The 13,938-nt window shown below is 39.3% G+C and overlaps 1 protein-coding gene across 1 annotated transcript in view; it reads right to left on the reverse strand.

Moving 5' to 3' along the window:
- Positions 1-742: 742 nt before the first annotated feature.
- Positions 743-13,938, reverse strand: part of LOC311432831 (chloride channel protein C-like) — a gene marked incomplete at its 5' end in the record, with an annotated part of 80,069 nt that continues 66,873 nt past the window's right edge. The window contains 3 exons of the mRNA XM_084511321.1: positions 743-2,153; positions 4,316-4,411; positions 5,411-5,507. Of these exons, the coding sequence (XP_084367447.1) occupies positions 1,935-2,153; positions 4,316-4,411; positions 5,411-5,507 (412 nt within the window). The 3' untranslated portion in view covers positions 743-1,934. The remainder of the gene's footprint in view (positions 2,154-4,315; positions 4,412-5,410; positions 5,508-13,938) is intronic.

A 13,938-nucleotide genomic window follows, 5' to 3' on the forward strand; every position in this document is an offset into this window, starting at 1 on the left:
TCAATGATATGCCAAACATTTAAGTGATCTGTTCACAGTCAGGTAACGGGTTACTGATATCCTGGCTGTCTCCAGCCCTCATACTCTGCAAAGTACACTCTGGCAACAGTTTGTACTGAGACATTTAGCCACAGATGCTGTCAGCGAAAAGCAATTTCATTTCCCAGGTCTTGTGAGTGTGATGCTTTGTGTACACAAGAGATCAAGAAAAAGGAAATCACCAGTGGCCTTTGAACCAAAACCACAAATTCACAGCAAGGTTATTGAGATTTGGTTATCACGAGAAAAAGAGATTCTCACTGCCTTCAGGGGAAATCACTAGGTGTCTCTAGATTAGATGTCCTGTTCTGCTAGCACAAAAACAGCCAGTAAAACTCTGGACTGATCTAGCCCTAATTCCTTCAAGAAAAGCTTTGCATTCTTCAGGTAGGTGAGGCATAGATTGACAGTGACAGTGACCTTACTAATGTACTAATGAGCAAACTATTACTAACTGTAACAGAATATAAACAAACACCCACCTCTATGGCTCTTGGCTGGGTGATTGGCAAGGCATTTCTCATCCCGCATATGACATATTTTAACTGGGTGTTTAAAGAGCCTCTCTCATGTATCTACATATGTTTCTGGTCTGCCACCTCTTTACATCGACTGGGACACTTGAGTTTTAAAGTGTTGTGCATTCTCTATGGTGCTACAAAAGCAACATTATTGTTAATAAAGACAAGATCAGCAGAGAAAATAGGAGAAAATCCAACAAATCTTTTTTTCATAGGAGACTCAAGGCTGCATGATTCAAATACCAGAAATTCATTTTCAGGAATTTGGCAAGTTTTTATAACCAGTAAATTATTGCTAGCTTTTCTTGGTATTCATTATAACAACATTAATTCCTTTGTACATACTAGGTTTTAATTTCCAAATCTGTGGGAATCCCACTGGTATTTAACAGAATAAAATTAAATATCAATTACAAAGTCATAGAAGGAAATCTAATAGTGTCTTTGTCCAAAAAATTGTTCACATTAATTTATTAACAACCAGTACTTTCCAAGTTTTCAAACATTGTATCACCACAAAATCATGAAGAATAATTTACTTTTTGTCCAGTTTCTAAATATGCTGCTATCAAAAACTACTCCAACAATTTATCATGTTGCCTCCCCATTATTAGAATTTATCCCATACCTCATTGCACATGATCTTAACTAAAAATGTTATCATATCAAGTGGAAGGAGAGAGCCTATTTGAGCAGTCACAGAAATTAGAGAAATGTAAGCAACAGAAAAGCATGTCAGGTTTTTCATACTGAGAAGTGTCATCGAAATTTGGCAGGAGCCTCACAGCCAATATCTTTCTCTTACACTCAATTCTCCCTTTCAATAGCTAATACAGGTAGGCCAATAAGAAAGTCCAATCCCCTGTTACTTTCAGTGGCCTGCCTCTTCCAAGGCAGTATTTCCTTTCAGTTAAACTTATATGTTTCAACATAAAAATGCTGATATGGAAACATTCTCTTTTTTAACAGGCAGATATTCCAAGGTTGAAAATTTAGTCCTTGCTCAAAGGTTTTGCCAACATAACTTTGCTGCTGGCGGTCATGACATTTTCTGGGGGGGAGGCACAGACACAGTGTGACAAAATAGTTCTTGATCTCCATCCTTCACATCTGATTTTATGTGCATCTTCCATAAACACATGAATTCCTATTTTGCTTCACAAGCATTTAAATCAATGAATTTTGCAATCACCAAACAGCTGAAGAGACATAGCTCTGGGCTACAATCCCACATGACTAGAAACAACAGCTTTTAAGTGTTTCTTCTCCAGAAGGGATCAAGTGAAAAAGATTGGATTATTTTATTATGAAGAAGATGGGCTTAAAAAGAAGGGACAAAGCCTGAGAATACATCCACGGCCTTAAATTCAGGGGTTACTCCCCCGTGTCAGGGCTCTGTGATGCCAGCTGGAGCCTTAGCCTCTCCTCCAAGGGGAAGGGCATCAGGTCCTTCCTGGTGATCACCCCAACCACTTGGTTCTGCGGGTCAACAACAGTGAGGTGGCGCAGCCCCAGGGTGCGAAAGATGATATAGGTGCGTTGCAGGGAGAAATGAGCTTGGACTGACATTGCCGATTTGTTTATGTATGGCTCCTGTAAAACAAAGAGAGGAGACAGGGATAACAGAAAACCATGAGTGCACCCCTGCTACACAGTTGGGAAGGAGAGGCAGGGGAAGGAGGCTGGGCAGAGGAGAGGTCCCAGACTTGAGGGACAGGATTCAATAAGAATTCTCCTGTTTCCTATCCCCAATTATACCTAAAACATCAGGAAATACCATAGTAAAAAAAAAAAAAAAAAACACTTTCTTTTTTGTTAAACCATCAGGTTCATTCTAAATAAACTATTATGACTGGAATGTACCCAAATCTCACAGGCTGGAAAAGCAAAGTTGAGCTCCGTTGATATGGCCTAAGTTCTTACTTGGAAATAGCCAATGACCCCAATATTTATTAAGTTTTAGATATTTTATAGCTGCTATCTCATTACACAACCATTTATGACATCCTGTAATATTTTGCAGTAAATGCTTATAAAAGTCAGTTCACATAGAAACATAGACTGTGAGGAAGAGGACAAAGAAAACAATCATATAGCTCTTCTCAAGAAGGGGGCTGCAAGTACTAAAGTCTGGTCACTGAAAACTATGAGGGTTACAACTTGATAGGAATACAGCTAAAGCCATTCCATTGTTAACCAATCTGCTCTTTATAGCCTATATAGGTGTTCACTAAGTTTTTATTTTTCACATAATTATACAGTATCCTACTTACGACTTGGCCAGTTTCTGTCAGGGAAGGTGTATTATGCTTCCCAAGTGGATTCTTTGCCAGACCAAGGAAAAATGAAGCAAAGACATCTTAAAATAATATAAAGAAATGCACAGGAGAGAGTGACACATCTGTTCTCCCCCTGTCATTTACACAACTGAGGAAACAGTCAAAGACATAAGGAGGAAAAAGAAATTAAAGGTAAAAAGGTTTCCTTTTCTCTATATCCCATATAATTTTGCTGTGGAACACACTGCCACAGGAAATCATTAAACCCCTAAACTTCACAGTGAATATTTCTGTGGATATCAGAAACAGCTTTCATGAGCAATAGCAACAAGCTGTTAGATGGGATATTAACCTTTGTGCTTCAGGGATCATACCAGGTACAAAAAAGTTAGGTACCAATGAGAAACCTAATTGAGAGGAATGTGTTTCCCATAACAAAAAAAAAAAAAAAAAAAAAAAAAAAGTTGTGCGGCCCACTGGATTGGGTCTCAACAAAGCTGGCTTCTACTCCCATATATGACATTCTTTTGAACTTTGGAAAGCCATGGGTCCTCCCTCCACCTCAGTTTCCCAACCTATTAAAAAGAAGCTATTAAACCAAACTACAATATGGGTATTAAGAGTATTGCGGGCTTAGTAACCTTCCTTTCCTTCTAGCTATTCTCAGAATGAGGAATCCAGACTAGATGGATCTCAAACTTCATTGCATATGAGTAAACAGGAGCTGATTTTATCTTTTTAAATAAAACCCATCTGAATTAGTCTCTCTCATCTAGATTTCCCAGTGTGTACCCTACTTCAGTTTCAGTGCTGTAGACTGAAATTCACTGGGGCAGAAACTACATTTATTTTGTTTATAACATGTTTATTTTAAGCCTTGTTCAGTATACCAAACACATTATTGCTTTTGGACCCAGTATTTTAGTACAGTATTTAGGAAATACATGTGGCAATGTCATAGCAGGGATTAAAAAAAAAAAAAAAAAAAAAAAAAAAAAAAAAAAAAAAAGGAAAGGAAAGGAAAGGAAAGGGAGAAGAAATATAGCTTTATTTATAAGTTGATGTATAGGCACTGTAGCATAATGGAGACTAAAAACTCAAAAGCATTGCTTTATATTTGCTTTATAGGACTATAAGAGCCAAATAATGACATTTAAATGATCTATTCCATTAACATTGTATCATTTTGTCAATCTGGAATGTATTTTAATCAAAAGCCCCCTTGAAATGGTCTCCTTTGTTGTATTTTCTTTTTGGCTCATTTTATCAACATCTGTTATGTTTATACAATATGAATTAAAACTTCGGAATGCTGTTTGTACTCAGCTACTTTTGTTGAGAATGTAACGTCCCAGGATTGGCAGTGTTTATGTAAATCAGTGCGGCTGACACAGCCATCATAAACAAATGAGAAAATATAACAAACACATTGTTCATGGAGGAAATGTTTGTTTTTAGAGCTGGCTTCAGTCTTACCAGATTGATGAAGAGTTGCTGATACCGGGAATCTGTAGTGTAGCGATTCAGCAGCATGGTTAGGCGCGACAGATTGGGCAGCTTCTCCACTGTTATCTGCAACAGGCAAGAATCCATTTCTCTTTCTTTCTGCACTCCACATTAGAACCGAAGGTTCAAAAGCTTTCCAGTTTGTCTCTAAGAAAAAGTTTTCTAGCAGAGCTCTGCTGGCAGAGCTTGTCCAAACTTTATAAATTCTTTTGCCAATTAGGTTTAAACTAACACTTTAAAATAAAACACTCTTTACTTACAAAAGGATTTTTTTTCCTTAGTGTAGCTGTGTCTCTATTAAAACAATGTAATTTATACTGGCTTAGGGGTGAGATTTTTCACACTATTACTAAGTGGTAATTGCATGATGAAATAGTGCAGAAAAATGCAACAAAACCAGCATCAGCCATCAGCTGAGCTTCAGCCTTCTTCCACAGGCATACCTATTTGTACTCTGGCACCTCATTCCATGCATAATTGCCCTGCTCCTTCTCAGTATTGTTTTGCCAACAAAATCTCCATGTGCAGACCAAGCTTCAGTAATATATGATGACTTTCCAGTTGTTCCTGTATAAACTGCTCAAGCTCCATTACCAGTATTGCTTTGGTAACACATGACTTTCTTTTACCACACTTAATGTTTACTACACCTAAAAATCCTTTCGTCATTTATCAAGGGGAAGAATTCTACATGCTTTTCAAGTTTGAAAGCTTTTACAAATACTAATCATTCGCAGAGGTGCTATCCCATACCAAATTAAATATTATAATAATTCTGCTGTCCATACAGGAGTTGAGAAAGAGAATTGGAACAGCCTATTTGAGAAAGAACATACTTTGCAGGCACTCTTGTGCAACTCTTAGACTCTGATTGACATTATAGTTTATGACAGCTGTCCCTGGAAGGTTTCTAGTCATCCTTTAATTTAAATTGTACCTTACCACTTCTTTCTTTCTTCTCAGCCACATTAATTACATCATTTCTTCATTCATGTAGAGCTCATTCTCAATTACCCAATATGCACACTGATTAAACAGGGAACGATCTGAAAGAAAAGAGGTTACCTTCTCATAGGACAGAGGATGAGAGGAGGAAAAAGACTCATAGTTTGTCTCTGGTTCGAAGATGTGCTCGTTTTCCAGCAGCATGCACAGCTCTAGCCTAAGGTTTAAAAATAAATAAATAAATGAATAAAATAAAAGTAAGAGAGAAGAGGACTTAATTCATTATAATGAGCAAATTTTAAAAAACAAGCACACACTGCTTTACTGTCAGATGTATGGTAGATAGAGTATTAGCAGGCTGACCACATATTTCACCTTCCTAAGTTTCCATCACCAATAGCAGCATCACACAGGTGCTTTATGGTTTAGTTTTGCCTAATTGGACATCACCTACCCTACGCGTTCTTGACCTGGATCAACCTGCTTGGCAGGAACAGCTCATGTACTAGTTTACACCCAACAAGACAATGCCAATAATAGGAAACAACAATCTGCATTTAAGTAGATAGACTGTTGTTCCTGCCCACATCCTTCCCACATCTGTTACATGTAGATGTAACATCTACATTAAAATAAGACCTGCAGAAAATTCATGGCACATTTTAAATCATCGGTGAAACCTTCTCTCACAGGACTGCACTCAAGAGTTCATCAAGGCATTTAATATTCTTGCTGACTTAATCATTTGGGTTTGCATATCTTCATCAATTATTACATCATTTCAAACCTTTTTTTTAAATTAAAAAAAAAAAAAAGCCTTGACAAGCAGTATGTTGAAATTATGACATACCTCAGTGTTTCCTTGCTTTCCCCACACACACATACACTCACTCCATCCACACTATCCACTTCCAGCCTTTTAAGTATATTTAGATAACAAACACCTTGGGGACCACCACAAAGCTTTTTGTTTTGCAACATTCTTAACATGATGTTAGCCTTGGTCCATGGTTACAGCTAGCAGCTACTATAGCAGTACAAAGACATGTGACACACTGTTAAATGATGTGCTTGAGGGACCCAGAGAAGACCAGAGGCACAACTCTTGTTAGCATGTCCAGAGAAATACAAGGGAGGTACAAAGTGGCTCTTGTAAATGGAACACCAAAAATAAGGTGGGAAGTTTTCAAATAAATATTTCCGTATTAGAAAATATTGATTTTCTCAAACTCAGACTTGTCATAGGAATTTACCAGTTTTAACATAACGTCTCCTGGGAAAGATTAAGTCTGCTTCAAGGTGGGATTAGCACTCAACAGCAGAGGACTTACACTAAGAAGACCTGCCTGCCAGTTCCAAAAGCTGGCGGTTAGTGCCCTCCCTAGGGACAGGATATGGAAGAACTAGGTTCAAGCCCTTTCTCCACACTTCCCTTCATAACAAGCACATTAGTGGCGGTGTTTGGCATGTCTTCACTTCTCCAGCTGGAGGGGTTCCACACAGAATAAACAGGAATCTGTAGAAGCGGGTCCCCCACATTCCTGCTGGCTGCCCTGACCAGCAGACTCTTTATTGTTCAATTATTTTTATTCCAAATAGTCTTCCCTTCACTCTTCTGTACTTCTTTGTCCCATGTCTGATGAAGCTGAATCAAAAATGTAAAGATTGCAAAAAATGATAGTAAACTTACTGTGAAATCCCATTGAGCTCTCACACACAAAGATGTAACATTAAACTAATTTCCAGCATATTACATAAACCAACTGCAGTGTCAGATGTTTCTGATGTTTCATATAGTCCACCTTTTCTCCAGATTATACCCAAGATACTTTGGGTGCATCTACCTGTGCATTTTTGTTCAGATCTGAAAGATGCTTTTGAAGCAACCTACCCTGTCAACTCTACCTGCCATGGTTCGGTGAGTATTGCAGAACAGTCTCCTTCCTTCTAAAACAGTTGCCTGTTTCACTCTGCACATCCACTCGTGCAATCTGTATTTCCTTAAATCAGACATGCCCTTGGTCTCTCATCTAAGGATCTCAATGGGATTTTATGAATGAGTATGACTGTGCCTAGGATATAGGTATCATTCCTTTACAGGAGAAAACATGAGTGTGAAAGTAACTTGTGGAAGAAAATCAGATGTGAAGAAAATCAGTGTCTCGGTCCCCTTTAGAGCACATCCCATCTGCAGGACAAACAAGGAATTCAGACAAGTATTTTTCATCTCCATTCTATATCTGACTGGCTAGAGTTTTCATAAAATCTCTTTCACACTGCTAAGGAGAGCACAGCGCAGCAGCAGACCTCCAAGCTAACTGCTGAGAAAACTCTGCTTGGGAAATACTGTGCCCTGGGCTCACATCTCCCCTCCTGGGAAAAGCACGGACCTGCCCTATGCTCCTCACCATCTGCATGCCAGTGTGTGGACATGTCATGTAGACAATTAATGGACTTGGGTTTGAGGGCAATCATGAGAAAACCCTATAAAGAATGGTACAGGCATGCTACAACAGATGAGATCCATTCCCCTCAGACTCCTTTTGGAGGAGGAAAGGGAGAAAAATACAATGTACTCAGAATATATTCACTACAGCAGAGGACATGGAGAAAAAATTAACCCAGTCATGCCCTTTGGTGCTTTACACACTTTATTCTCCAGAGCTCTCTACAGCTTTACAGTTTATGCTCTGTCATAAACAGGTTTCTGATTGTTGTAAGCAAGATATAAATACACAGATCTATATTCTGGTCCTAGATCATCCTGTACAGCTCCAAGAAGTCAATTTCTAGGATGATCTCTGGGTGTCTTGAAAGGAATACTTTCAAGACTTTAATCCTAGCATGAATACATAGACTTTAAGTGCAAAAGCTATGACCCACCCTAATCAAACTATTCAGGCCTGCCCATAGTCCAGACTTCACCATTTTCCACTTGAACATCATGGGCTGGAATTAAAAAACCAGCAACATTCACCACAAGCTTAAAGAGCAGAAACGTTTGCTCATCACCAGTGGTTTGTTGGCTGGTTTTGGCAGCTTGCAATTTGCTCAGCACTGCTCTTAACTAAACCCAGCAGGGCGTCACTTAACAAGGCTTTGGGAAGTGTGAGAGAAATTTGGCTAGTCAAAAAAAAAAGCACATGCAAACACAGTGAAGGAAATCGTTGGATCATTTCTGATAAGAATCCAAGCCTATTAAAAACTGCCATATTCAAGAGAAAAATGAGCATACATTATTTCACTTGGACTTCCAGAAGTCATGCTTCAGAGGTATAACAACACCACTCTTTGATGTTACATACAACATCCTTCCTATCACATCATCAAGCCTTAGAAAGCAGACCAAACATGTTTCTTGCACTATTTTGTGAGGTTTAACAGGAAGTGCTAGGATTCAGACTTGGACTCTGCAATTGTTCGTTTACTCGTTATTTATTTAAGAAGGAAGAAAACCCTTAAGTAGGGAATCTCATTTCAAAGATACCCTGGCAAGGCACTGTAGTAGTTTCATATGTTCTATCTGTTATAAAACATGCATTATGAAGATACACCTAATTAAGATAACACATTATTATCCCAATATCCACATGTCAGATTTGGCATGAAAGTCAGGAATGAAAAGTATCTGACAGCTGATTGTGTCACTCTTTTCTTGTCAAGTTGGCCAATTATCTGAGGAAACTACAAATTCTAAATATTGGGGGAGTGACATAAAAAGGAACTACAGCTCCAAAGTAGCTGCAAATGAACAGAAGGAAGATTAAATGGTGATGTCACTGGCAAAAGTATTCAGGGCAGGACTCTCCCAGACTGAATGGATAAAACAACTATAGAGTTGGGGCAGAGGGAGAAGGGAGGGTAGAGAACCTGAAGCATCATTTTTAGCTTGCTTCATAAAGCTTCAGGCTTATTTCTCCTGCATTAATCCACTGAAAGTAACTAACTACATTGCTTTTATTCTTGAGCTTTTATTCTTCAGGCAATATCCGTCTCAGCGGGGACCAGCAATTAATGTACTCTGACCAGAATAACACAAATGTCCCTTCCATGTAGTAAAAATCTAATTCTCTCTCAGAGCTTCTCTCAGACATATTTAAAAGCTCAGTGATACTGACTATGAAATTTTGATTGATGCCAGTCACTTGAAATAATGATGACAATAGCACAATAACAAGTGGCAATAAATTGCACACTGCAAAGGCAGAGCATGCCATCCCAAAATCCTTCATGATCTTTCCTCATCCTAAACCCTGATTGGGATTAGGTTTATTGTTTTACACCTTCAACTTTCGTAGCAGTTAAAATGAACTGAGTGCTCAGAATATCTTGCAGGATTTGATCACTGCTTTGCTCTCAGCAGAAGTTCTTGCATAAACATGCAATGCTTGCAAAAGGACACAATGAGAGAAAATTCTTACATGAACTGCAAAATATACATGCTGTTTAAGAACAGTTATTTTTACATTCTAATAAGCTATCTGCTAGTATACTAAATACATTTTTCCTGGCTTCAAATAGCATTGTACCTTCATTAAATGGTTAAAACAAACAAACAAACAAAAAAGCTATTCTGCATATGGCAAATGACAGTAGATAAGAACTAGGTCACTGAAACTGATTTAAAATCCACCAAACCTTCACCTTTCACAAAATAAACCCTCAGATTACAGGGTTGTTTCAGGTTACGCAGCCTAAATCATTAGTGTTTACTTATGTGTTTGGTTCTTCAAACCAAGAAGGAGCTTTGCAAAAGTTTTTGGCATTTGACCTATACGATGATAAAAAGGTCATTATCAAGCACCGGACTGAGGTTTTCCAGAGCTAAGGTCAAGTCCTGTCTATGCCCCACAGCCTTTCAAAGGATGCTGAATAAATATTTAATCTCTGTGCCTCAGTCTTCAGATCTACTTAACAGGCATTTCTTCTACCTCAGAGCTGTGTTTTGAGGTTAATACTCATTACTTACATTGCCTTCTGTTTTATGGACACCATAATCAGGGTGAATGAGCAAACAGTAAGTCTGTGGTCTTAACATGAAAATGCAAAGGCTGCTGTAAATAAACTGCAAACACAAACAGTATTTCAAACCTACAGAAAGACTAGATCTTAGAAAATTATGAAAACTTAGGATCGGATTTACATTTCCCTACCGGACGGCTTGTTACCAGGCAGATTTTCAGTTTCAGCGGAACCTACCACACGCTGAAATGACAGGACAAGTATGTGATCAGTCTTTCCATTCACACACCAGTTTTCCCCATGCCTATATTTGATTTCGACATTTAACAAGACTCTGCACTTGCCTAAAAGCCACCCACATGCTGCAGCGAGGCTGCATACGTTTTTAATTTGGCCTTTTGAGTGAGCACACAGCCTCTGCAGCACTCCAGCTTTCCCTCCAAAAGGTGCCGTCACAAAGCCCTGCAGCACCTGCACAATTATTCCTATGGCCAAACAGGCCTACTAATTTTAAAAGTATCATATAATGTTGCTCTTTGGAAGAAAAGTTTCTCACTTAGGATGCAGAATAAAACCACTGCCACAGACTCTATAAACCTTCCTCCATCTGTGTTACTCATGAGCTGCAGTGCCCCAGGACCCTGACAATACATGGGAGGATCGTAATGTCAAGAGCTTTTGTTGAAAGTGCTGGATTCCATTTATTTTAATAGGCAAGATCACTGTATAGTGTATCATTGAAATTAACTGGATCAGCTTTTCAAAAGCAGGAGTCCAGACAGTAAAAACAAACAATGTGCTGACAGATTCTACCCTCTCCCATGGAAATCAAGTAATCACACCACCACTTTGATATTGCAGTCTGTTCCCTAGCCTGCACACCTAAAAATAGCGCCCAAGTCCCTAACGTGTTCCCCCTCCCCTTTTTTCTTCTTTGCTGGCTCAGTTTAGATGCAGCCTTCAAACCACTGCTGATGGTGTTTCTAGCTTTGATCAGAGCAGAACCACCATTGCACAGGGCTTACAGCAAAGGGACGGGGAGGAGGCAGGCAGAAAGCTGTCCGTGATCTCCTAGTACAAAATAAAACCTTGTTTTTATCTCCATATATTGCATGAACTTTGCGGACTTCTGTGTTTGATTGAGTAACTTAACTTGAGTAAATTCCTGTGATCTAAACTTAGCAACCTCTCCATAACAGAGCCAGAAGGAAGAGGCTCTCCAAGAAGCTTTCAAATCTGTATCAGTTATTTCATGAATGCCAGCAACAAGGCTGTCATAATATTACAGTCGATATCGCTAAGCTCAGTAATTAATTTTTGCATTAAACTTTTGGGTCTTGATTTGTCTTTAATGTTCCATTTGCCCCTAAGCTGCTGTATTGCATTGCTTACTGAAAGCAAGTGCTTCTCCTACTGCTAAGAAAAATAAAGGTATATCCTCATTAAACAAGTGTGCATAGCCTCTGCACACATGTGCATGCACACACCTTGAGAACAGTGTTTCATTAGTCCCAGCTGGGAGGGCAGATTAAAGAAAAGTAACAGCAACAGTACCTACCACCTGACTTATCTATAACAGTTTGCAATGTTTTATCTCCTTTCCCACAGCACGTATCAATACGCTATACTCGGTTTTTCTGAAGTGCTTGGCAGAACACATTCCTGACTCACAATGGTTTCTGTTCACTGCACTGACCAGAGGCAACTCATACCTAATAAACTGCCATAAAATACACATCCACACACCACTTTGGATCAATGATTTCTCTGTTAAAGGATGTTACTGTGTAATACAGCTTTAAGTTTTCAACTTTGTCATATTTTCTAAACTCTGATCTCTTCAATTTACTTTCAGTTATGTGACATTCCCCTTTAGTGGAGTGAAAGCATGCATTAGCTAAACAATGTGGTTTGGATTTAGTGTTCCCATGCATCATCATGAAAATGTTTGTCTCAGCAATAGTGTCATTATTGTTACTGGGAACAGCTGCTCTACCATGTCTTTCGATCGTGGAAAACAGCGCGTCTCCCTTCTCAGACCAGTTTACAAGCTGGGAAATTAAAGCAAGGCTAGAAAGCAGGAGGGTTACAAGGACACAGCGTTCTCTACCTGCCTTCCTCCTACCACAAAGGAAGCAGAAAGCGCAGTGCTGCAAGAACAGCAACAAAATAAATGATGTACACAGAAATGTAGTTTGGCTCCCTCCTCTGGTAGCTCTTCTTCCTCTGGCCTGGGGACTAGCATGAGCCCTCAGGTGCAGCTCTCAGGCAGCTAAGCTCCATTAGCGGTGGCATCCTTCGAGCAAGAAACAATTAGAGCAGGGAGTTTGCTGTTCATCAAGTTGTTTAATATCTCCCCCGAGTTTCAGAAGTGGGAAGCTGTAATTCTACGCACTCTTGCCCACACTCCCAGCTTCGCTGAAGCAAGTTTCCGTACCCAGCTCTGTGGCAGCGACGCCATCCCACTGGACTCACTGTACTCCAAGGACTTCAAGCCGCTCAGCTCCTGCCAGCTGCACATCTCCCAGGAAATCTCACCGCAGCCACAGCTTCCCACTTCATCACACAGAGGCTCAGGCTCTAGCTCACCTTCCTGAGCAAGGCCTTCCTGAACAAGGTCATTAGGCTGTCTCTTCAGATGCCAGGAGGGTTGGAAGTGATGATCTTTAAGGTCCCTTCCAACCCAAGCCACTCTGTGCTTCTACAATAAGATGGATTTTCAAGTAAAATCTCTTCTGCAGCATATTAGACCTTTTTAAAATGTCCTCAAATGGAAAACCATGTTTTCAGGAACTAGTAATAACTAGGCATTTCTGAACATCCACTATTTTTTGATTTTTCAACTACACCACGGCTTTTGAATATTTCTCCTCTTATTTAGAGCACTAAGTTCTGCTTTTTCTTTAGGTTTCCAACTATGTTCTGAAAATGGGAATTGGGCACTTTGAGCATCTCACTTGTACACTCCCATAAAGCATACAAAATTTGCAATAAAGTAGTACAAATATAATGACCATGTAAACTACAAGGACATTTGACATCTTTACCAACAATATTTTTATTGTAATTTCTTTTGGGACCCAAAATAATAATTTCCATCAACCACAAATGCTGAAGTTTCAGCAAACTTGATGGGTGGGAAGAGACGGGGTTTCCTAGGTGAAAAAACCACACAAAAATGCAGGCATGATGCCAGAAATGTCACATCCTGTACAGAAGTAGCAGAAAACCAAGTTTTACTCGTTTCTGCTTACATATATTTTTTCTGTACAGTCTGCTTATGGTCAAAGATATTGTGGTTTCTGCATAATTACTTTCTCCCAATCAAACTAAATTGAGCAAAAAAAATTTCCTTCAGCTAAAAGATAGACAAACAAAATGCAGAGTAATAGCTAACAGCTGTGTAGGTAAGAGTGCAAAGGCAAAAACGAGGAATCCTTGAGCCTCACAATAGGAGAGCCGTGCATGGTACAGATCTGAGAGAGTCAAGGCATGAACAAAATGGCTTATTTGTTATAGTAAAATTCCCTAATGGGCTACTCAGTGGTATTCATCAGCCCAGTAGTCTCTCCAGGAAAACTGTATCAAAGTGGTGTGCAAGGCAGAAATTAAGATAGCCAGGCAGCACTCCAGCTTCTGCCTCTGCACCACTGCTCCTTAAAGGAAATGAAGTGGACCGAGCCTGG

The sequence above is a fragment of the Aythya ferina genome, assembly GCF_964211825.1.
Source record: "Aythya ferina genome assembly, chromosome: 2".
Taxonomy (NCBI): Eukaryota; Metazoa; Chordata; class Aves; order Anseriformes; family Anatidae; genus Aythya; species Aythya ferina.